Here is a 25,293-nt window from a genome sequence, read left to right on the forward strand (position 1 = left end):
AAATGTCAATCCATACCTCTGTGGAGCGTTTGGAAACTGAAGCTGAGAGCCGATTTAATAGGAGAATCGAAAACCAAAATGTATACACATCTTCACCTTTCTAACTGGTGGCAAGACAAGTGAAAAATATACTCTCAGAACTTGATGATGCAAAGAAAATCGGGTTGTTGCTCCGGAGAGTGCATTAAGGCTAGGTCTTTAAAAGATTTGAGTGCTAAGCTTCTGGCCAAGTCCTTCAGAAAGCTGATCCATTCTTATTAATGATACATCTATTTGTACTTCATACCATAAAATCTCCCCTTTGAATGATGTAGCATCTAGGGAGCAGATTTAAGAGAAAGGGAATGCTAACTAGGCCACAGATTTTGCTATAGCAGCTACCAAGAAAATAGGCATATTTTCTTGTTTGAGATTCTTGATCTTTCTGATTTGTTTTTAAAAAGCAAATTAGCACTACTCTTAATTTTTCCATTCTATATTGTCAACATAACTATCATAAGATAGTAAATATCCATGTGAGCAAAAATTTTACTGGGCATAATTTTTGTAGGTATCTTTCACAGTGCAATGGATGTGTTCCAGCAAATTATGTCTCTTCCTTTCCCAACCCCACCTTACTTTTTCTATCTGTGAAAGGTGGTGATCAGAGAGATGTTGTATAGGAATTAAATGAGGTTCCTTTATGCTCCTGGCACACCCCAAGCAGTCGATAGTTAGTTAATTATTATAGTCATCAATAGTTCAAGTTTCTCTTGAGTGAATTGTGTGTGTGTTTTAAATTGATGCCCATCATATAATCCAATATTTACTTCCCTAGGGGATAATTCCTAGACATATAAAATTGCAACTGAGCATATACCATACCTCTAAAAACATGTGTTTAAAGACATATGTTTTCTGTCAAATCATTAACCAACACTTAAGCAACACTACTCAAAATAATAATTCTATTTGAACATGCTAGGGAGTACATAATTTAGCTAGAAATGCATATGGAGGCTGTGCGTGCATGAATGCAGTTGTCGTTAGCTTATGGTACAGATCACAACCTTTAGAATATTTATATTAATTTGGGATTAGAGGCAATTACATGTTGGCAGTCTGTAATGAACAAACCAAAGTTTCCCTAAACATTTGTTCTGAAGTCAGTCGCTTGGCATTTGGACTATAATTTCCCCCAGAAATAAAAATGACACTTGCAATTGTCTAGGTGAGTCCTCAGAAGCCTGTTTAACCCCTGATTGTTTGTGTTAAGAATGAAAGACGAGGTGGGGGCAGGGGGGAGAGACAGGGGCAGCAAAAAGAAAAAAAAATGCATTTGTCTGCGCGTGTGTGTGTCATTTAAACTCTAGTTTTTAAAGGCAAACCTAGTCAGAGGTATAGCCTTGTTTCTGTGGGAAATGTAGGTCTCTATAGAGTGTGGAAAGGAAATGCAGAAACCTTGGTAAGAACAGCTCCCTCCCTATCTCCCAGTTCCCCCAGTCACTTTCAAGCTTTATTTTTTGTTTAACAGTGAGTGAAATCTTCTTTTCAAATAAAATCTTGTGTGGAAACCTAACACTTACCACTGATATGATGCTATTTTATTAATATAACTCTAGTTTAACAGCTTATATACAGACTTATCAAGAAAACAATGATGCTTATTTTCATGAATGCAACATTTAAAAATCAGGGGACTAAGGATGAGGGCTTCAGTCTTATATCAGCCTCAGCACCAAAATTATTAATTTGGTTGCACAGGGTTGTGATAATCCTGATTTGCAGTGATAAGTAGTGGCAATTGATAATAGTTTTTTTTTTTTTTAACAGCTTGCCTTGCAATCTCAAGATCTACTCATCCATCAGTTTGATCCATATGATTAAAAGCAAAATAAGTTTCTGCCTCAAAGCTGAATAATTGACAGTATCTAATAAATCATTATATAGAAGTTGGGATGAACACCCAAAACTTAAAATATTAAAGCACAATCCTATATAATAAAAGCCTAATATGCTAAGTGTCCGGTGACCAGTCAACTGTTCAACCAATCAAAGTGTAATATGCTAATGATATGCTAAGGCTGCTCAACTGTTTGCTATGACGTGCACTGACCACCAGGGGGCAGACGCAATGACCAGTAGGTTAACTTGCTGCTGGGGTCTGGCCGATTGGGACTGAGCAAGATGGGCCAGACATGCCCTGGAGCCCTCCGCGGTCCCTCCCCGGCTGGCCAACCTCCCGTGTCCCTCCCTGACCAGCCAGCCCCGATCTGGAGGAGATGGGGCCAGGCATGCCCTGGAACCCTCCCGTGGCCCCTCCCCAGCCCTGTGGTCCCTCCCCGGCCCTGATCTTCCACTGGTGGGGTCCCTCGGCCTGGCCTGTGCCCTCTCCCAATCCAGGAGCCCTCAGAGATGTTGGAGAGCCGGTTTCAGCCCGATCCCGCAGGCCACTCCCCTTGGAAGGGCACCAGACACAGGGCTCATGGCTCGCGGTGACGTGAGCCTCACCTGATTGGGACTGATTGGGTGCGAGCCCGTGGCAGGCGCAGTGGGGCCAGGATGAGTGGGAGTGGCAGGTAGGAGCTGCAGGCAGTGTTGGACTGCAGGTTTCGGCCTGATCCCCACAGGCCACCCCGAGGAACCCCACCTGTGCATGAATTTGTGCACCGGGCCTCTAGTATGAAAATAACCTCTGACACATCCTCAACCTCATCTCTCGCCATCCTCTCTCATGAACCTCAAAGTTCATCATTAAAGGGAAACCATGCCTTACATCTTTGTGCTTCTGCTGCCTCCATAACACAGCACACCTTCACCATTTCCTCCTGGCAAACTCATCCAGTGGGCAAGAGTCTTATATGTGAGGACCTCTGAAGTCTCCCTTATGTCTCCCTTTCCACTCCCCCACCAAAAAAGAGGGCACAATTAATTGCTCCCTCTGTGTTCATGTAACTCAAGCCCTAATTACAATCCAATTTGCATTATAGTTGCCTGTACACCTATCTCCCTTCTAGAGCAAGAGCCCCTAAAGGCATGAACTCTGTATACCCTGCCTATAGTAGTACTCTCCCGAGGTGTTCATTAATATCAATATTGCTATTTACTAAGTTGAATTAATCTGTTATAACATTTTTTTCTTGCTTTTCAGCTCCTACTCTCAGAATGTTTTCACTGTAGAAGGGACCTTGAGTTAGTTTACAGTAGAAAAAACTGTTGTCTAAAAAGCTAAGTAAGAATTACAGACTCTTGGGAGTTTGAAAGGCCCATTACCAAGGTTGTATATCAAGTTACCTTGTGTGAATCTCATTCCCAGGTGAAAAGAAACATTCTTGAGGGCAGGGATTGTATTCTGTTCTGTTTAATAGGTCTCCCCCAGCATCTGGCCTATGTGCTGCACTTAGGAAATCCATGCTGGAATAAATTCAGCAGCAAATGAGGGGATTGTGGCTGTGTGACAGTCTGTCTGCCTAATGGTTTGATTTATCTAGTGGCTGATGGTCTTCATTACAGGCTGTTAATACAGGCTGATTTTTGTTGGACATTAGCTAATTGCCAGAGTGCATTTCCAATGCAAGCCAGCGCGAAGGTGAGCTTTCCTCGTGACAGTATCAATCGGGTAGTTAAGACTATAGCAAAATTCACAATATAATGGAATATTGTGCATTACATTGTTCTCATTAATTGGGAATTCCTTCAGTTCAGATTTCTGTACAGTGAATTTTTATAAAGGAAGGATTATTAATACGTTAAAATACTTTATGATCTGCTATTTTTGAGGACTATATTACTACTTGTGTTGATGTGGACAGATTTATATATTTCTCCACAATGAAAGTACATCTCATTAACATATTCTAGTTGAAGTTGGAAACATGACATCTTCAAGTCAGGTAGCTCTCCCCGAAGAAAGCCAGTTAGCTACTTCATAACAAGTTACCTTCTCCTGAGAGCCGACGAACCTGCCTTCCCCTGAGGTGTCTCTTGTCTGCCACACAAGTCTGCATTCGACTTGGTTATAGGCCTTTTCTGAGCAAAGCACTGATGGAGCCAAAGCCTAGAGGAGGACACTCCTGTGTGCATACTTTAAGAAAAGTGTAAGAGGGCCATTTCTTTTTCTGGCTGAATTAAAACGATAGTGATTGTCAAGTCCCATTAACCTCCCGGTCACCCCTTGCATGCATTAGTGACAGTGCCACTGTAATGTGGCACCATCTTGCCACGTTGTGGACACAGTTATGAAGATGGATAGCAGTGCAGGTTCACTGTTAACGTTTGTTGTCAGGCAGGCTGAACAAGAAACCGGGGGTATTGGCTTTTGCTTTGATTTATGGAAAGGTTGCCACGTGAAGAAGACATCACATAAAACAGCCCGCTGGCAGCCATCTAATGCACTTGTAAGTATAGCAAATAGTAACGAACCCTCATTAGGTTCAGTATCCTCTCTTGCTACATTCTGTACTTCTGACGGGGTGGGTCCCTTAGCAGCACAGTATCTTCCCGAAGGAATGGGCCTCTCCCTTGCTCTCACGTGGGTTAGCACGCTTCTCCAAAGGCTTCCTCTGAGGGCAGCTAGCAGTGGGATGCTGGCTTAAGGGGGATCATTATGTAGTCGATGGTTCAGCTGTCCCCTGGGGACAGCATTGAGTGATTACCTATTGGCTTTGCCTCGGGGCGCACGTGCGTGCACACTCTCCCACACACCCCCGCGGTGGAAGGGCTCTGAAATCCTGGCTCCCGAAGATCTGTAGTCGCTCCAAGTAGAAGCAGGTGGCTCTTCTAGAAAATGGCACCTATCGCTTCTTGCTCAATAGGACTTTTGTCCCCAAGGAGAATAGTCATTCCTTTGCCTCGGTTTTTTCCTTTCAATGCACTTTGGTTTGGTGGAGTGTCTTTTATGCTGTGAAAACTTTCCTTCCCTTTGAAATCTTTGTTCGATCTCTCTAGTTTGAGTTGTGTCTTAATATGCAAGAAAGGCAGCTGTGTTTTTCTTCAAGCAAATATGAGGGTGGGGGAAGGCGTCTCTGTTTACCCCTCGGACAAACACATTATGGGTAATGGCAAAAAAGGAAGGGGGGTGAAAGCTTGGGACCCCAGAAAAATTACGTACATCTTTTCAACTCTCTGTAAAGCCGATGAGTGCTGTCCTTTCTATGGCCGCCTCCTGCAACTGGCATTTTCTCAAGAGCCGCAGCTGTGGGGACCAGGGCCGAGCACACGCACGGGAGAAATCCCACCTTCCTTTCGGTTCCCAGGTATAGACAGAGAGCCCGGTGTGTCTTTTCCGGCTTGTCTGTTTTCCAGGCAAAGCCACACTTCTAGCCATTAGAACCTACCTCCGTTTTTATTTTCCAGATTATTTTGAGGCCTTTATGTGCCATCTGTCATTAAATTCTGGCAGGGTTTTGCCATTCTCTGGTCTTCTGCTACTTTTCTTTATGCAGTGGATCCTTTGTGCACGTGTGGGAGACAGGCCTGTCTTGAGCGATAGACTAAAAGTACAGGCGGCAGCGTGTGCGAGTGATCCTTGGGAGCAGAACGTGGCCCTGGCCCGAGCAGGTTGCGGCTAATAGCTCCTTGTTGCCTGGAAGGCTCCTGCTCCTGTTCCTGGAACGGCTCAGAGCGACCAGACAGTCCCGTGGTAAGCAGAAAGCACAGGCAGCCAGGGAAATCGCATTTGGCCCGTAACCTGTAACCGCAGGCAGTGAGATGCTCAGAAGTCCCTCTTAGGTGTGTGTGGCGGGGGAGGGGGGGCAAATTATGAAGGTTGGATGCTAGATGGTGTCCTTAAGGGCTTTCTGGAGCAGGAGAGCAATGAAATTCGAAGCCAAATGAACAAGTATGTAAATATATGGGGAAGGCACTCCTAAAATGCTCATGCAGGCGGCTAGTGACTGCAACATGCCTTTACAAAGGAAAGTGGTGATCAGTCGGACCTCAAGTCAGCCTTAAAAGCAGTCAGTTACCGCCGGGGCATCTTCTCCCTGTTCTTTTTCTCCAGGAAGTAAAAAAAAAGACTGCTAAGCCCAGATGGTTTTTGCTGGCTTTGCTTGCCTTTTAGAGGGATGTGGAATGAGTCAGGAAGGGGTATTATCTGGTCTCTTTCTTACTTTCAGAAACCTTGGATTTTGTTTGGCAAAGTACTCCTTGGAAGGAAGCCAGACCTCTCACGAATTTCAGGCCCCAAAATGCTCAGCCTTCCCTGCAGGGCCCTAGGAGAGCAAAGCCGAGAGGGCCTGCCCAGTGCTGCCTCTCTCAAGGGAAACGTGCAGGGGAGGCGAGTGAGTCTGGTCCCAGGCACCAGCTCTGCCTGACGCAGTCGCTCCCTGCAGCGTTTCGCTGAGGATTGGGGGCTGTGACAAGGCTCGGCCTGGAGCCATGATTGATTCGTGATCTCTGTCATTGGCATGGGCATCAAGGAGCTGGCATTGATCCTTTGTGTTTGCTACCTCTGCGTTAGAAGCATATGTAAACATCTGTTTAGCTGATCATTGGCATTGCCTAACCCAGGAATCGGAAGCCTGGGGAAAGGAAGAGGAAGGGGACAAAGGAGTGGAAGAAGGCTTCTAGAAGGCTGTATAATGCCATTTAGTATCTCTTCTCTTCACCTTTCCTCCTACCGGCAGGTTTAGGAAAATGGAATACAGTGGAACCTCGTTTCTCGAACTTAATTTGTTCCGGAAGGCTGTTTGAAAACCGAATCATTTTTTCCCATTAGAAGTAATGTAAATTAAATGAATCCAATCCAGACCCCCACATGAGTCCCTGTTTTAACCTTTCTTATATGCAGTACATGTCTAATGTACTGTTGAACCTATAAATAAACACTTTAAAAACAAAAAGGCCATGAAATGTAAACGAAAATTTAACAAAAAGGAAAGGAAATGTACAGTAAAAAGTAAAAATTTCACAGTAATTATAAGCAGCAACAGAAGCAAAAACAAAACAAACAAAAAAAAAAACACACCACCAATATCCTGAGATTTTAACAAGCGGTAATCTGACTCATATTTGTGCCGTATCTCCTTTGTCACCTGAGAGATGCGTGACTTATCATACAGGTTATCAGCATGAGGGGGTTGTCAGGTTGAGAAGCGAATTGTTCGAGATGGGAGACATATGAGAAGTGAGGTTCCACTGTACCATAAAACTGGAGGACTCTTTACTTCGTTACCTCTTGTCCTAGTGTGGTTCCTAGTAGGAGAGTCACTCTCTCTCTCTCTCCCTTACTTCAGGCTCCCTGAGCATCAGTGAGACTGTGACTGGCATTTGCAGGGACCTAAAAAATATCAGGGTAGACACAGCTGTTGGCAAATGTCCTTAGTGTGCAGTCATATCTGCCATTTTCTTAGAAATGAATAAGAGAACATTTACACTCCGCTTTGATTAGCATTTGTAATACATGCAAAGATATTAACCTTCAGTACATTTCAGAAATGGCGACTCATGGGCAGAAGCCTTAGTTTACAAATAGGGCAAGAAAGACTACAGTCAGATGACCTCTTTCTTAAAGACGGGGAGCAGCAGACCTCCACCCGTCAAACGGTGCTTCCTTCAGCCTAAGCAGTGGCACTTGCAGCTTAAGCTGGGGGTTAAAAGCGGTGCACTTGATGGTACCTGGTAGAAATTCATATGACAGTTGACTTACTCTCATGTTGAAAGTTTTACTAAAAGCCCGCAGTGCTTTATTTCATTATGTGTGGTTGTGATAAATAAAAAAATGTATCTCATTACTGTGTCCAGTTTAGATGACAAACCAGTTACTCAGACCTTGAACTGAAGTTACCGTCCTGAGCAGCACCCCGATCTGCCTCGTCGGGACTCTCAGTCCTGAGATCGGAGGGGCTGGGGTACCAGCCGTTCCTGGTGACCCACCTTGATTGCATTAGGCAGATGCATCTGAAATTTCTACTCAGTGTGCTATATAGCCACAACCATTCTGTGCCTCTTACTGTGATATACGAAATGAAATAACAAAACTTCACATTTCACAAGCTTTTTACATCCTAGGTTAGTCACGTGTGACTAACGTGTGAGCAGCACTCAGTCACGGTATCCGTTGTGGTTTTATTCTGTGCAGGGTTCCAGGTCTCACTTGTCCTCCATAAAGGCTACGTTCAGGCAGCCTTGATTTCTGATCTGGGTTTTCTTTGCACCCGGCATTACAGAAAAGAGAATCCTTCCATCCAGTTCTCTCCCCGATCCCTGCTTGTGGACTGGGCGGCAGGGTTCTCGCAGCCAGTGCCTGTGTGTCTTAAACCATTTGAAAGTGCCATCAGCGTTAGTGCTCGCATATTCCTCACCGTTTCTGACTGTCCTTTGCTGATTAAAGTTTGGGGGGTGAGGCGGGGGAACAGATCTCACTGTGAATAAACTGAAGTGTTATCTGACATTTCTAATTAGCACTGGCGCTTCGGGGCCTCCTGTTGAGGACTTGCCAGCTCCTTTACAAAGTGGCATGTATGACACTGAGGACACAGAGGGCTGAACCCAGTCCCTGGCCTGAGTATTGGTTTCATGGTAGTAGAACTTCAGTCGTGTGCTGCTCATTATTCTTGAAATGTCCAACTTGTATTAGACAGGATGTTGTCACTTTAAAGTGAATTAAAGCAGTTTGCCATGGATGCCATTGAGTCCCCTCACTGCAAGTAGCAGCCCTGCCACCAGCAGTGGGCAAGTCTGTAATTACTGCACCTACAAGTCCATGTGTTCGCAGGGAGGACTGTTGCTCCCCGTGAGGACTTAGTTGTGGGGAATAAAGACGTATAGGGTTATGTTACTTACACACCCCAGGCGGGAGGTTTGATTTTTAACAGGAGTGCAGCTTGTCATGCCTTACCCGACACACAGGCAGGGGCCTCCTTTGCCACCACCCGAACACTTTGGAGGCACCTCCCAGTTTGTGAACAGTCACAGCTCTCACATGGCTTGTATTCTAAAACATGGATTTCAAGCTGGCTGTTTGAAAGTGGAAACCCATTTACCTTTGGAAATAAGGTGATAACAGTTAGGTTCCAGAATAATCTACTGGAGTTTTATTAGTTGAAATAATAATAATAGCAATTATTAAAAGCTTACTATGGGCCAGGCATTGTGCTGCGAACATGAGCATTACCTTACTGATGTTTACGGCAGACTTAAACAGCAGGAACCGATGGAAAAGTTTCATCTTAGGGAGACTAAGCAAGTTGCTCCAGCTCCTATAGCAAGTAAAGAGTGGAGCCTGGGTTTGGACAGGTGTGTTTTAGATGCCAGATCCTGTGTTCACCATCCTAGCAAATGGCTAACGGAAAAGCAGTGACTGTTCTAGCACCTAGCTAACGCTGGCCATCCTGCTTTATTGGGAAAGACGATCTTGACTCCAGTGTGGATGTTAGCATCTGTCTCCCAGCAGAGTTTGGCTCCTCTTCCCCACACGTCACCCTTCTCCCACACAGCCACACTGGCTGACACGGTGGCAGTGAGAACTGAGAGGGTGCCCAGGGCCTCCGTACGGAAAGGTCTGAGTGGCCTGTGGACTTTGGCAGATTGTATTGGGCACTGGGACTACTGCACTAAACTGGACATACACTGGCTTTGCTCTCTTGGGCCTCAGGGTCTAATGGGAAAATGTCTAGTCACCCAAATAACTCGACAAGTATAGTTGTGCCACATGCTACCAGGTGCTGTGAGAGCATGTCACATGGAGTCACCTGGGGGAGTCAGAGTCAGCATCTCTGAAGGCTGAAATCTCCTTTCAGAAAAGAGGACTCGTTCACTTGCACAAGTGGGTGCTGAATGATCCTATAAGACGTTCTACTAAAAATTATTGGATTTGGCTCAGTGGATAGAGCATCAGCCTGCAGACTGAAGGGTCCCAGGCTCAATTCCAGTCACGGCCATGTACCTTGGTTGCAGGCTCAACCTGGGAGGTAACCAATCGATATCTCTCTCACACATCGATGTTTCTCTCTCTGTCTCTCCCCTCTCCCTTCCACTTTCTCTAAAAATCTATGGAAAAATATCCTCGGGTGAGGATTAACAACAACAACAACAAAAATGCTGGATTTGGCGCCTAGCCAGTGTGACTCAGTGGTTGAGCATTGACCCAGGAATCAAGAGGTCACAGTTCGGTTCCCAGTCAGGGCACATTTCCAGGTTGTGGGCCCAGTTCCCACTGTGGGGCTTTCGGGAGGCAGCCGATTGATGTTTCTCTCATTGATGTTTCTATCTCTCGATTCCTCTCTCTCAAAAAAATAAAATAAAATAATTACTGGATTTGGCTACCTGGAGGTGTCTGACTTTAGCAAGGAGCCATTTTATTGCATGGTTGAGGGGAAGCCACTTTGGTGTGGATAGAAGAGAATAAATAGAGGGTAAGGAGGTGGAGGCAGTAGTTGTAAAGATATTTGCTAGAACTGTGCTTTCAACAATATTTTAGCCACTAATCATGTGTGACTGTTTTGATTTACATTTATTAAAATGGGGTAAAATTTAGCCTGGCTGGTGTGGCTCAGTGGGTGAGTGTCGACTTATGAATCAGGATGTCACGGTTCGATTCCCAGTCAGGGCACGTGCCCAGGTTGCAGACTGGATCCCCAGTGGGGGACATGCAGGAGGCAGCCAATCAGTGGTGTTTCTATTTCTCTTTCTCTCTCTCTCTCTCTCTCTCTCTCTCTCTCTCTCTCTCTCTCTCTCTCTCTTCCTTCTTCTCTGAAATCAATAAAAATATTTTTAACAATAAGTTAATTAAAAAATAAAATGGGGTAAAATCTAAAAGAACTGGATCCATGTGTAGGGATGGCTTTCTTTTTATGAGCGGCACTGTTCCTCTCAGTAGCAACAGAAAAGGTGCAGATTCAGATCTTATGATGGGAAGACCAGGGAGCAGGCTCTTGATGTCTCTTTTGCTCAGTGAAAAATAGAAAAATGAAAATGGCCAAGAGTGAAAAGGGTGAGAATTTTGAGGAGTTGGAGATGGCATGAAACAATCGTTGTAAAGAGGGCCAGAGTGAATTTGCCACAGAAATGTAAATACATGGTTGGCGGAATTTAATGTCTACTTACGAATTTATAACAATTCGAGTATCTCTGGTTATATTCCTTTTCTCCAGAAACACTCAACTGAGAGCCGTAGCAAGGGACATTGGAAAGGCAGGCAGACGCTTTTAGATTGGTGCTGTGTGCAGTGGCTTACATGAACACTGCTGAAATGGAGCCCTTTGGAAGATGTGAAACTAATGGAGCTCAGCAGGGTGAATCCAGCCCAGGACACGAATCGAGAGATGCGTGGTTTTTCCTTTATGTGGGAATTACTGAGATTCCACCTCTGCGATACGCTCGTGGATAAGGCCCATCGTTTGGAGAATATGTGTAGTAGTTTGCTTTCTATAGTTCATGGCTGGTCTTGTTAGTTTAAGTCTTAACAGCAGCCTATAGTGTTAAGGCCATGTGCTAAATCTTGCCTCCTCTGAAAAATGCTTAAATCCATAAGTAACCCCAAAAGGGGTTGCAATTATATGATGTATTGGAATTTAATACCTTCTGATGGTATCAGTACTGAATAATTTAGTTAATCAGAAACAACAACAAAAAAGGAACATGCTAGAATTTTTAAATGAAGGAGTAGTTGCATGGGTGTTCCAGAAACGCACATACAGTTTAATGTGATCATACACTCCACCTAGCTTGCACTGTTATTAGATATATAATGCTTTGGAGGTACATCCCTTATTTATGGGGTATTAAGTAGGGAAACATTAGCTACTTGAATTCATAGTGTAATTGTCTTCCAAAAATTGGCAAATGGTGTTAGTGTGTGATTAGTTGTGCTTAAAAGCTAGAGATGGAGCAGATTATAAGTTAGCAACTCACCTTCTGAGTTATGCTTTCCCCTACCAGTTACCTTAAACATATCTATTTCCCAAATGCAAAGAGACTTTCTTCTCATTTCCAGGGACTTTCAGGGAATTAAGAGATTAATATTTGTAATACTCTCTGAGTTTCAAAGATGCAAGGCACTGTGTACAAAGTCACGTTATTTGAACACTTTTTAAAAACGCCTCTTTTTATTCAAGCCCTTTGAAATTAATTTATTTCCTATGGAAACTTACCACTGTTGTAGATAGTGCCCTTGCACACAAGTGAAAAATAACATAAAATCAAAGCATGATTCTATAATTTTATAACATGGCTTGGGAAGTGGGCATTAGGAATGTGTGTAGTTGTGCCCTTCGGCTATTCTACTGGTTCCTGTTAGATTATCTTTGGAAACAACCTTGCAACTATCACTGTCTGTCCTCCACTTGGAGGCCAGACTAGGTCAAGAGTGGTTTAGCAGAAATTTCCATGAGTTCTTTTACTCCCAGCACCAAAAGTAGACGCTTGTGAGGAGGCAAGGGATAGGAGAAGTATTTTGGAAGTAACATTAGTTGTGGGGGGTGGAGAATCCCGACTGACTCCTAGGAGAGGTTGGCATTCACAGGGCATGTGTTTAGTGGGATCATGTTGATGAGCTTGCAAAGGAGGCATCTGAGGTGAGGGCAGGAGAATCGTTGGAGGCTAATAATAATAGTCTGTGATGAATTGACAGCTTAGCCTAGGGTAATGATGGGGAAACTGAGGAAAGTTGAAAGTAAGACTTTTCAAAGGAAGAACTACTTTCTCAATAACTTTTTGAATATAGAGTATTAAGTAAGAGCAAAAAGGCCAAAATTTAATGCATAACGATGAACTACCTATATTGCCAGTGGTGGTGGTGGGGCGGGGTGGATCTTGTTTGGATAAGAAAATGGAAATCAAATAAGTTGAATGTATTCAGGTGATGTTTAGTCTAGAGCTCTTAGAGTTTTGAAGGATATAAGAAGACCATCAGATCTAGGCCTGGCGTCAGGTGGGTAGGGTTACTATCTGTGTATTTTATGAAGAGCTGAAGTCCAAAGAAACCTGAGATCACACAGCTACTTTCTGATGGCAAGCAACTGAAAAACCCATTCAGTCACATCCAGAGCAATAGGAGAGCCCCCCAAAGAGGGAAGAATAACTTCACCAAGAACCATAGAAGAGCATTAGGGCAAAGACCTGGGCTTTGGGGATTACTCACAATTAAGAGAGGTCGAGAGAGAGCAATAGAGAAGAATTTCATGGATAGAGAGTTTCCAGACTATTCAAACCTCATGTTACATTTCACTCCCAGTGGTTTGCCCTGTGATTTATGTGGGTATATTTTCTCACGAGGTTGCTGAGATAGTAAATCGGAAGAGCTTGTGCTGAAGGTTGACATGTTTGAAGGTATGTTGAATTATTTCAGTTATTTCCCAGTATACATTTTTGTCTTTTTGTAGAGTTTACATGTGCTTCATGTCTAGTGTCTCAGTGTTGTCTTAAGTTTTCAATCAGTCTTCTATTTGTGCCACAGAACCCATAGAAATGGATGTTAGTGGTTAGGCATCTTGGCGGAAAGCAGACTTCCTAATAGAAATTTCTCAAGATCTACAAAACACACACACACACACACACACACACACACACATATTTCATTGTAATCTTAAAAATGAATTCTTTCTATCAAGAAAGAATTCATTTTTAAGATTATGCATATTATCAGCATATATATGTTAAATGATTTTAAATTGAACTTCGAACATATGCAGAGTAAGTAATTATAGTTGACCAATATCCATAAACTCCTGTTTTTCAAATGCATTTTACATCAAGCTTTCTCCATTTTCCATTAACCATTAACCAGCCAATAATTTTAGCACATGTCTATTTTGGAAAGCAAGAAGGGGGCTCACACTGCACGTTCCAAACACCGGTGTGAGTGTAAGTGCGAGGACAAGACCTACAGCCAGTGCACAGATATGCCGCTGCCTTAAGTACATCTACTTTATATTTGACCATGTGCCGTAAGGGGAAGTACAACTTGGGGGTATAGTAGGGTCTCTGGCCTGTTCCTTGCCGCCCTTGAGCATCTCCTGTGAAGGAGTCCCCTGTGCCTTCTGAGACACCCCTGTGCGCCCCATTTCCATGCCTGTGTCTGTTCTCTGTCACCAATGCCTATACCTTTGAGAGGAGAATCCTTTTTCCATTCTCTGCTCCCTTTCTTACCGAGAAGAATTCCCATACTGCCAGATGCCTCGTCTGCCTCCTGAGGTTTTCCACCAATCAGTCTCCTTCCACTCCTCCTGCACTCCCAACCTCACGTTTCAGATTCTTTACGTGGACTTTCGCCTTTAACCAATAGATCCGTTCTCTCTCTTCAGTCACATCATGTCTGCGTGTATTGTGCCCACCCCCCTGCTTTCTGCTCCTCTTGCCTTTCTTTTTTTTTTAAATATTTTATTGATTTTTTACAGAGAGGAGGGGAGAGGGATAGAGAGTTAGAAACATCCATGAGAGAGAAACATCGATCAGCTGCCTCCTGCACACCCCCTACTGGGGATGTGCCCACAACCAAGGTACATGCCCTTGACCGGAATCGAACCTGGGACCTTTCAGTCCGCAGGCCGACGCTCTATTCACTGAGCCAAACTGGTTCGGGAGCCTTTCCTTAAAAGTCTTTTGAAAACTCCTTTTTTTCACACAACCTTCCCTATTTACTCAACTTCTGAGCACACACCTTTATTTTCTTTTCTTTTTTTTTAGTGGCTTAACACAAAAAGCACATGTGACCTGTCTCATGGTTCTGTAGGCCTCATGTCCAGGTGGTCTTAACCAGGTGCTGTGCTTTTAGGGTCTCACAATGCTGGAATCGAGGGAGCAGCCAGTTTAGGGAGAGTTTGAGGCTCTTGGGAGAGTTTGCTTCCAGGTTCATTGAGATTGTTGGCAGAGTTTAGTTCCTTCTCCTGCAGGCCTAGGACTGATGTCCCTGAGTCTTTGTCGAGGGTCAGCCGGAATCAATCCCAGCTTCTAGGGACCACCCACTTCATTGTGAGAATAGCCTTCCTTACTGCTGCACTGATGGGAATGCCTTCGTCTGCTTGTAGAACATGTCCTTGTCCAATGTGGTTTGGCTTTCTGATCTCTATGTAAATTTCCGTAGGAATCTTTAGTCTATTCGTGATGGCACTGCCTCTAACTCCAACCTTTTCTTCTCTTTTCCTCCACTGCCTTTCTTTCACTTTTCTGTCTGGAGTGCCTTTCCATCTCACCCTAACTGCCAAGGTTCTCCCCAGTCTTCAAGACCCGGCTTCGATTTTTGCATCTCATCTAAGACCTTTTCCAATCATCTCCATCCAGATTCAATCCCCCCATTTTGTATTTTTCTCACTGCCTGGTACATGCCATTGAAGCAGCTCTTGTGGATGGTTGTCTCTCCCTCTGCCCTCCACATGCACACACACGTACATGCACAACCACATATATGCATATGCATGCACGTGTACGCACACGCATGCACGCACACACATGCACAGCCTGGCATATAATAGGCACTCAGTAAAGGATATTTAACTGACCCTTGCCTCCCTTTCTTTCCTGCCCATTTTCTTATTTATCACTTTTTTGCCATCTCACTTCTGCCTTGTACATGATGCTGATTGATTTCAGAGAGGAAGGGAGAAGAAGAGAGGGATAGAAATATCAATGATGAGAGAAAATCATTGATCAGCTGCCTCCTACACACCCTCTACTGAGGATTGAGCCTGCACACATGCCCAGGAATCAAACTATGACCTCCTGGTTCATAGGTCAACACTCAACCACTCTAAGATAGATATCTCTAAAAAGTAAGATATCTCTAAAAAGTAAGATAGTTGGGCTATCTTACTTTTTAGAGATATAAACCTTGTAGCACATAGCCCAAATATGCCAAAGATACCATGGTCTGGTGGAAAATAGAAATCAGCCAACTTACTGATTTTTTTTTTCTGCCTCATACCAGATGCCTGACTTCAGACATATCTTCTCAACTGAATTAATATTTCTTGTCAAAGACATTATTACTTGGAAAGATTTTCTGGGAAAAAATTTTACTAACATTTAAGTTGTGTTTAGCCTAAGTCACCAGATTTTAAGAAATTATTTATAAAACAAAAGGGTTGGGACCCTTGTTCTCTGGAGATACAGCAGAAGGTGGCCTTATTTTTTTACATCCAGACCTTGGCAGGGTAAGCCCACTTAGCAGGATCCCACCCAGGGTATGGGGAGGTGGGCAGGGTGCTACAGGGTTCTCTGTGAGGAAGAGAGTAAGGGTCACCTGCTCAGGAAAAGGAGCCAGGCACTGGGGATCCCCATTGTAGAGTGACAGTGCCAGCCAACCCCACCAGCCTCCATGTGGTCACATGCTACCACACTCCTCTCATAAGTTTGCCCTAACTGCCCCATTATTTCCAAGTAGCCAATATTACTGAATAAGGAAGAAAAATGTGTTGCAAAATGGGAAAGTTTTTCATTCACTGTATATTCTAGTGTGTTCTTGCTCAGATACTGGTGTACGTGAGGCCTCTTGGTCTAAGAGCAGTGTACCTTTATGTGTACAGGCCTGCATTGTTCATTGCATTTGGGTGGGCGACCAGAAGTCCTGTCTTTGGGATCTTCCTGGTTGAATGACTTTTACTCTCGGGATCCTAAAAACTGGAGGAAGACTGGCCGTGCTTTCCCCTCCCTGCTTGGAGGTCACCACCTCCTTTGCATCCACATTAGTGAGCTGTGGTTCTGACATCTTTTCCCAGAGTCAACAATGGTATAATATTAAAAATATTTTTTACAAATAGTGCTCTTTGAGGCCTTGAGTGTATAGGATAGAATTCTGTAGACTCTGTCTGAAGCTGAGGTGCTCTTTTTACCACACTCAAGTTGAATCTGCTGGTTGAGTGGTATGACACTCATGGTGAGTAACCATCTACTATCAGCTTGATGGGTTCATTGAACTAAGTGCTGGACCAGGTGTAGCCAAAGCCAGTGTTCCCTCCTCATAACAATAGAGGCCTCTTGGTGTTTTTGTGTTGAGATGATACACAGCCTCACAGCTAGCATTCATCATTTTAGAAAATAAATGTTTAAAAAAAGCCTTCTGGTTTTATGTTTTCATTTTTTAAGATTTTATAGCAAAGTGTATATAAAGACAAATTGAAACAAAGAAAACTTTTGGAGATAGTTGACCTCTGAAGTGTAATTGTAGAAATTTGATTACAGCTCAAATAGCTACATCATTAATCAAGATGGTTAGCAGTTGTTAAGAATGTCAGAGAAGCTTGAAATTAAGTCTTTTTTCAGATCTTGCATTGTTAGAAAGAGACTTTACATTTTATTCTGAGAACTAATATTAGAATATTGTAATTTAAGGTAAAATTTAAAATGAAACAATTTTAATAGAATACATTTGAGAAATACTTCCCTTATAATGCATTTTGTAATAGCTTTATTGCAATGATAAGAGAAATGAGGAAGTTATTACATATTTTTAAATATTGGAAATGTGCTCAGTAGTTTTAGTTTGTGTTGTAAAAGAAAAGCAGAAATTCTGACCACTGGGCTTAACATTGAATGAAACCTTTAGTAGAGAATACAGTTAGAGGTCTTGCATTGTGCCATAGGCATTAGAGCTCAAGATTTAACTCAGCATGGCTGTGTTGTGTGCCTGCTTTTAATGTGGTAGATATTGTTTTATGAGACCACCAGATCCCATGAAAGATGCATTGTCTGTTGCAACCTGTTGAAAATCAAAATTCTCCTTTTGGTGCCAGCTGTTCTCATATCCATCCATCCATCCATCCATCCATCCATCCATCCATCCATCCTCCCCTTCCTTCCTCTCTGTCCCCTCTCTCCCCTTCCCCAGCTCAGGGTACTTACTGGTCCAAATATAGGGGAAGGATCCTTTTTTATGCACTTACGGTGAATGACTTTTGTGTGCCAAAGAGCTTTAGGAATTATGGCTGCTGTCATTAATTAGAGGACTTATGTGGTTTTCTATGTGGGGAATGGTATGAGGAGAGCTGTTTCCATATTTTTTCTTTCTCTGAAGTTACCTTATTCTAGCCATTTATACTGGTCGAACTAAAAAGATGGGTTGGAAATAATAAAACTCAGACCCACATTGAAGAAGTTTCAAAGACATACAGTAAGTAGGAGAGGCAGCCGCGAAAACCAACAGCTCTAAACAGGTACTGGAGTATAAATGTGTTTAGAGGCTCAAGGCGGGGGGCTCTGAACACTGCTGCTCTCTGCTTCATTTTACAACAATATTTTCATTTCTCTTTGACCAATTAATTCATCTTACTGGAAGCTATTGCACAAAAATCATCAGAAACAATAGTAATAATTTATGTTTATCGCCATGTTATTTTAAGCACTGAAAAATTAGAAACAGCCTAGATGTGTTATCTTTATTCTTTTTCCAAAGTTTCTACAGTGGACCTGTCAGCATCATGAAAAAATACTTGGCTATATTTTCTTAGCTGCCTTTTATAGGAATATTAGTATTAACATTATTTTATTACATTAACTAGAGGTTTGGTGCATGAAATTCGTGCATGGGGGGGGTCCACTCAGCCCAGCGTGCAACCTCTCCAATCCGAGACCCCTCGGGGGATGTCCAACTGCCAGCCTGATCACCCCTAACTGCCACCCCTGCCGGCCTGGTTGCCCCCAACTGCCCCCCCCCCCCCCTGCCAGCCTGGTTGCCCCACACAACCTGCTATTCAGTCATTTGGTCATCCCTCACTAACTTCCCTGCTGGCTTTGTCACCCCAGGCAGGCTGTTGGTCATTACTGTTACTGTGATGGTGTCCCAGACAATTTGCATATTCCTCTATTATTAGTAAAGATACTATAACAAAATAGTATTGTAATCACATGTGAAAGGATCCATCCAAAGTCTCAATAATTTCAAGTAACCACTAACCTAGACTTTTTTCGTTTTTGTTTTTAAATTTATCTTTGTTGTTGAAAATACAGATGTCCCCCTTTTTCTGCCATTGACCTCTCTCTGCTCCCCCCTCCCTCATGGCCTTCACCGCACTATTGTGTGTGTCCATGGGTTATGCATATCCTAATATATAAAAGGCCAGGGTTGTAACAACTGAAGACTGACCAACCCGGAAGTCCTTCAGTCAGCGCTGGGTTCCTGTGGCGACCCAGCACTGACTGCCCCACTGCAGCCTGGTGACCCAGCACTGACTGCCCAGGGGGCTGAGACCCAGAGAAAGAGGCAGGGTCTGATCCCCAGCCTCAGTGGCAGCTGTTGATCAGTACTTGCCTCTCCCTTTCTCTTCCTCTGTCTTTCTGAGCTTCGCCAGCAGCCGGGCTTTTCTTTCTCTCCTGGCCTCTGTGGGGGCTGCTGTTCAGCCCCGCCTTTCTGATCAGGCCCAGAGATAGGCCCGGAGATTCTGACTGCCATAGGAACCAACTAATCAGAGCCAAATGTGGGTGCTGTGAAGAACCAATGACTGTCTAGGAGGCGGAGACTTTGATGCTGACTGGCATAGGAACTGACCAATCATAACCAAATGTGGGTGCTGTGAAGAACCAATGGATGCCTAGGAGGCGGAGTTTTTGAGGTTGATTGGCATAGGAACCGACCAATCAGAACCAAATGTGGGTGCTGCGAAGAACCAATGGCTGCCTAGAAGGCGGAGCTTCTAACTGGCATAGACACCAACCAATCAGAACCAAATGTGGGTGCTGTGGGGAGCCAATGGCTGCCTAGGAGGCAGAGCTTCTGGGGCTGACTGGCATAGAAACTGACCAATCAGAACCAAATCTGGTTGCTGTAGGGAGCCAATGGCTGCCTAGCAGGTGGAGCTTTTGACACTGACTGGCATTGAAACCAACCAGTCAGAACAAAATCTGGGTGCTGTGGGGAGCCAGTGGCTACCTAGGATATGGAGCTTTTGATGCTGGCATAGAAACCGACCAATCAGAACCAAATTGGCCAGCAGAGGAGGGCATTTGGGGGCAACCAGGGCGGCAGGTGAGGGCAGTTAGGGGTGATCAGGCTGGCAGGCAGAAGCAGTTAGGGATGATCGGGCAGGCAGGCAGGTGAGCAGTTAGGAGCCAGCGGTCCCAGGTTTCAAGAGGGATGTCCCCAATTGGAGAGGGTGCAGGCTGGGCTGAGGGAACCCCCTCTTCGTGCACAAATTTTGTGCTCCGGGCCTCTAGTATACATATAAGTTCTTTGGTTAATCTCTTCCCCTTCCTCTGAGATCTGTCATTTTGTTCCATTCCATGCTTCTATGTCTCTGGATCTGTTTTATTCATCAGTTTATTTTGTGCATTAGATTCCACATACGAGTGAGATCATGTGATGCTTGTCTTTCTCTGACTGGCTTATTTTGCTTAGCATAATACTCTCCAGGTCCCTCCATGCTGTCTCAAAGGTGGATATTTTTCTTCATTGTCTTTGATGAATATATATTTTAAAATGTTGATTATATTTCACCAATTTCTTTTTACTAAATGTGTTTTGGGATAGCTCTCTGTCTCTCACTTCTTTACTATTATGCTGAATTCTCAAATTTATATTTTATCTTTCTCTTGACATTTGTCCTTCACTATTTCTTTCTAAATCTTATTTACATGCAAAGTAATTAATTTGTTTAAATGTCTCTTGCAACGAAGATTTATCTTCTTAGGTATGTTGAAATTCTGCCTTTTGTTATTTTTGCCTCATAGAGGCTTTTTCCATCAGCAGGAATGAAAGCCATCAATAAAAATCAATTGCTGACACAATGACTGTATGGAGGTTTACCATAATGCGTATTGGAAATGTCTTTGAAATCCTTTTCCTGAATGGAAGGTGCCATGGCTTGTGTTTTATGGCTTTCTAATGTTAGACCGTAATCTCATTTAGCATTTTCCCAAAGTGAAAATGTTGCATTAGGGCAGCATAACAAGCATTGCAGATCAATACCAGGCAGAGCTTTGCCCTATAGATTAATCCAAGAAAAATGTGCCCGAGTCTCCTCCAGGAACTGGGGAACAGTTATGTTGATCTCCACTCCTTACCCCCTTTCTGCCATCTACTCACCAACGCAGGTTGAAAAGTATACAATAAGAATTTCAGATATCTTAACACACGCGCGCGCGCGCACACACACACACACACACACACACACACACACGCTCACACTCCAGACCACTGGATAGGAAGTCAAGGGCCCTGGGAGTGAGTAGCATTGATTTGTGGTGAAAGTATATTTTGACACATTTCAAAAGATAAATAACTCAGGACTTTAACTTGTATGATAAATAGCTCAACTCAGGGTAAATGCTTATATACTACTTAAATGACCTCTTTCTAAGGAGTTCATAGCATTAGATGAGTCCCATTGTGAATCATCTTTTTAAAAGCAAAAATCCCATCTTCTATATGAAGTGCAGAATGTGGAAGCTAATTCTTCACAGTTTTTTCCTCTAGGTAACAGGGAAGGGCTATATATCTGGTCAGGGTTGTTCTCGTCGCCTCTCCCCATTCCCCTTTTAAAGCTAAGATATGTTGGGCAGAGGATGTTCCTCAACACTAGGAGTATAAATGTGTTTATATTCCTGCTTTCCTGGGAACTAATATGGGCATTAGTCATGTGTGTGTGAGGTTTGGCTGACCTCTTCGAAGTCATATTTTATTCAGCATTTACCCAGATGTGCATCTTGCTGAAGTCTGGGCCTCTGCTCTTGGAAGCACAGCTGACTCCTTTTAGATGCTGATGCTCACGGCAGGGGATTAAGGAAATCCATGTCCAGAAAAATCCACAGACATCTGAACTTTGAAATCTTAAAGAGAATTGAAACTCCTGGGATTGGATTTCAATTCTGTTCTTAGATATTTGGCAGAGCGGTGAGGGAATGAATAAAAAGTAAAAGCAAAGCTATGTAAAATTTGTGGGATTATTTTTCCCCTGTATGTCTGCTTTCTCTAGAGGGTAGTAAGAAGTAAATTCCCTCAGGGACCAGTAACATGGTTTGCATTTCAGTTTTCTATTGTAGCAAAATATATATTGGCTTAGTGTGTTGGATAAAAGTAATGAGGAGACAAATCGTCACCCAGGGGTTTCCTTATTGATGAGATACAGTCCTGTGTTCTCTAGGGGTTTTTTAGAATCCATTAAATTTAAAATAATGCTATTTCAAGATTACTGTGGCAATGACAAAATTTAAATTTAAAAAAAAAAAAGAACTAGTATGAGAGACTGGAAACCTTTTGTATTAAGCAAACCTAATTTGAAAAAATATATATGAATTCCTAGATTAAAAGTGATAATAGTATGTATTTTCTGTGTGTTTAGTTCTTATAATCAAAATTCCTCTACCATCTTAAGACTGTTTTATTTTGGTTTGTATAATTCATTTGATTTATTTATTATCATTTTTCAAGTGTAGATGATAAACTTTGTTAGAAGCACTTAAGCTAGGTACTGCATATTCACTGAAAGCAATCTAACTAAAATTTGAGATTTCTAAGTATAATTAGAAAAATGTGAGCCCAGGAATTAAAAATTATTTTTTCTCTCCAACTATTTGTATTCTCATCAACTAATTGCATGACTTCTCTAAGAGGTATCCTTATCAGTAGCGGAGGTCACAAAGAAAATAAGACAGTTCTTGGGATTTGCATCCTAATAAATGTAGGCTAGTAGTGCGCATAGTGTACATAGACGGTAGTCAGCATTAAGTGCCCGGTGAAAGACTGAAAGATGTTAATACAAGGTCATTGGGGTCACCATAGAGAGGGATAGACTCTACCCTGATGGGAGAGGGAGTGAAAGCTATGTAGAGAAGGTTCCACTTAAAAGATGCATAGGTATTTTCCACGTGTATGGATGGGAGTTTGGGTGCAGAGCATTCCCAAAATCAAGAGCCAGCCACATGAGCTAAGATGTGAAGGGACACATGAGAACCAAACCAGGAAATGCTGCAGATGCCTGGGGAATGAAGGCTAAAGAGTCGGCAGGAACCCAATTAAGACCTGCTGGTTGACCTTGTATTTTATTTACAAAGCAGGAGAGAGCAAGGCTGTCTCAGATTTATGTATTAGAACCTCTGGAAGAACCTTCTTCTGGAAGGCAGGAGCTGGAGGTGAAAGCTAAGAGACAGAGAGTGCAGTTGGGAGGTCGCAGAATCCAGGATAGAAATGTGAGGACAGTGTGTATGGGGAAAGAAACCAGAATGTAGGGTCTCGAATTTTGTGACCCGGTGGGTGTTGGGGTGGAAGAAAGAAGGTACGGCTCTCAGGCTTCTGGTCCGGCTGGCTGGGCCCAAGAGTATGTGCGCCATTTGCCTGGTCCTGGCTTTGGTCTGGCGGGATGGTTTTAGTGACCAGAGAGGCTTGTGGTGATTGATGTCAGCTAATGAAACTAATTTCAGAGAAATTGTTTACTTTGTATATCTTTCAAGGTTGAAGAAAATTATTTCTCTTGAATTTTGTTTTCTACGTTTGAAACATTTATCATACTTAATGTTTTATGCATTCTTTGGCCTCTACCTTTACTCTGACTGAAGACCATCTGCCTCAGTGATCCCTGTTTTTGTTTTCAGGCGGTATGAGGTTCACCCGGTCTGTGCGGAGCTGCAGGCCAAGATTCTCCAGTGCTACCGCCAGAACGCCCAGCAGACCCTCAGCTGCTCTGCGCTGGCCAGCCAGTACATGCGCTGTGTCAATCAGGCCAAAGAGGTGGGTGTGCATCCACTCCCGGCACCAGTGGAAGCGTGCCCAGTGTCATGGGACAGTGGTAAGGATGTCACGGGCTAATGTGTGTGAAAAAGCTTTATAAACCAAACTAGTCATCATCATCAAGAATTGCCGTGACAAGTTGGTTAGGCTGTAATCAACTTCCATCCAGATGTTGTAAGAAGAGCCTGTATTCGCCTTGTGCTCAACTCCTTACTTTCAGAAAGAAAGAAAAAGAAAAGACTCTTACTACAATAATACTTTTCCCAGTCGTTCGGAACTTTTGTCCTCTATAGTAATTGTGTCTTCAAGGTCATTGCTCCCTATTTCTGGGCCAATACTCAGAGCCAGCAATGAGGAAAGACACAAGTTTAGAGGCCAGCAGCTTCGGGTGTATAAGCAGCAAGTAGTCATGTGGAGAGCCTGGTTTAAAACAAACAAACAAAAAACTAAAACAAAAACCTACCATTCAATCTTCTACTAGTTGGTAGAGTCCACTCCCTTGGCCAGGGAAAGGGAGGCCAGGAGCAGGATTTAGGAAACATTTCCATCACTTTTTATACCAGAGCTATATTCTTCTCTGGACCCTTCATTATCAGAATAAGATGATGTTCACAGGATATGTGTTTTCTCTCATTTATGTACTTTAGAAAGCTCATGATGAACTCTGAAGCCAGTTATCAATTCTGGCCGGTCACATAATTGCCTATCATTTAACTGGCTTAACAGTTGGATGTAGGCTGTTCTGAGACAGAAATTGTTGGAAACCTTGGTTCTTTCTGCTGCTAAACTCCCCGGAGTTGACCTTCTAGCCCAACTAAATCTAGTGTTTGAGCTACACAGCATGCCTTTCTGCAGTCTTATTTGCTGTAGTTATAATAATACCACTTAGCATAAATTTCTAACATTGCATCTGATGGGAGGGTTGGTATTACCTGCATCACAGGGCAATAACAGCAATGCTAGTGGTCCTCCTTAGCCACGGTTTCACCTTGCACAGTTTCAGTCACCCGAGGTCAGCTGAGGCCTGAGAATATTAAATGGAAAATTCCAGAAGTGAATGATTCTTAAGTTTTAAATTGCATTGTTCTGAGTAGTGTGATGAAACTTTGGGCCATCCCACTCCATTCTTCCTGGGATGGGAATCGTCCCTTTGTCCAGTGCATTCACACTGTACACACAGTACAATAAGATATTTTGAGAGAAAGAGAGAAGGGAGACCACATTCACTTAACTTTTATTACAGTAAATTGCTATAATTGTTCAATTTTATTAGTTATTGTTATTCTCGGTCTAATTTATAAATTAAATTTTTCTCATAGGTAAGTATGTGTGTATAGGAAGAAACAGTATAGTTTACCTGTGGTCTGTGCATCCACTGGAAGTACTGGAACATATTGCAGATAAGGGAGGACTACTGTTACCAAGATGATTAAAAACCTATGTTGTCTTTAAAAGCCTGATGGCTTGAGGCTTTTTTCTATTTCTTGCTTATGGTGACACTTGTATAGCTCTTAATAGTATGCCAGGGAATTTTTCTTTAAAGGTCTTCAGTAGAAATAATGTTGATATTGTTGTTAGTACATTGTATTTGCAAAAGCAGCTTCTGATAGGCTCTTAAACAAACCTGGCATTCAATATTAATACCAACGGAGCATGTAGGACCTGCAAATTGGCGCGTGGGTTTTTCTGACCTGATATCAGTGCTGTATGGCGGTGGAAGTGGC

General features: G+C 43.1%; 1 protein-coding gene across 1 annotated transcript in view; it reads left to right on the forward strand.

Moving 5' to 3' along the window:
- CHCHD3 (coiled-coil-helix-coiled-coil-helix domain containing 3) overlaps nucleotides 1-25,293 on the forward strand; it is a 273,184-nt gene that overhangs the window by 234,838 nt on the left and 13,053 nt on the right. The window contains exon 7 of the mRNA XM_079786590.1: nucleotides 23,434-23,569. Coding sequence (XP_079642716.1) covers nucleotides 23,434-23,569 — 136 coding nt within the window. The remainder of the gene's footprint in view (nucleotides 1-23,433; nucleotides 23,570-25,293) is intronic.

Source organism: Cnephaeus nilssonii (assembly GCF_951640355.1).
Source record: "Cnephaeus nilssonii genome assembly, chromosome: 12".
Taxonomy (NCBI): domain Eukaryota; kingdom Metazoa; phylum Chordata; class Mammalia; order Chiroptera; family Vespertilionidae; genus Cnephaeus; species Cnephaeus nilssonii.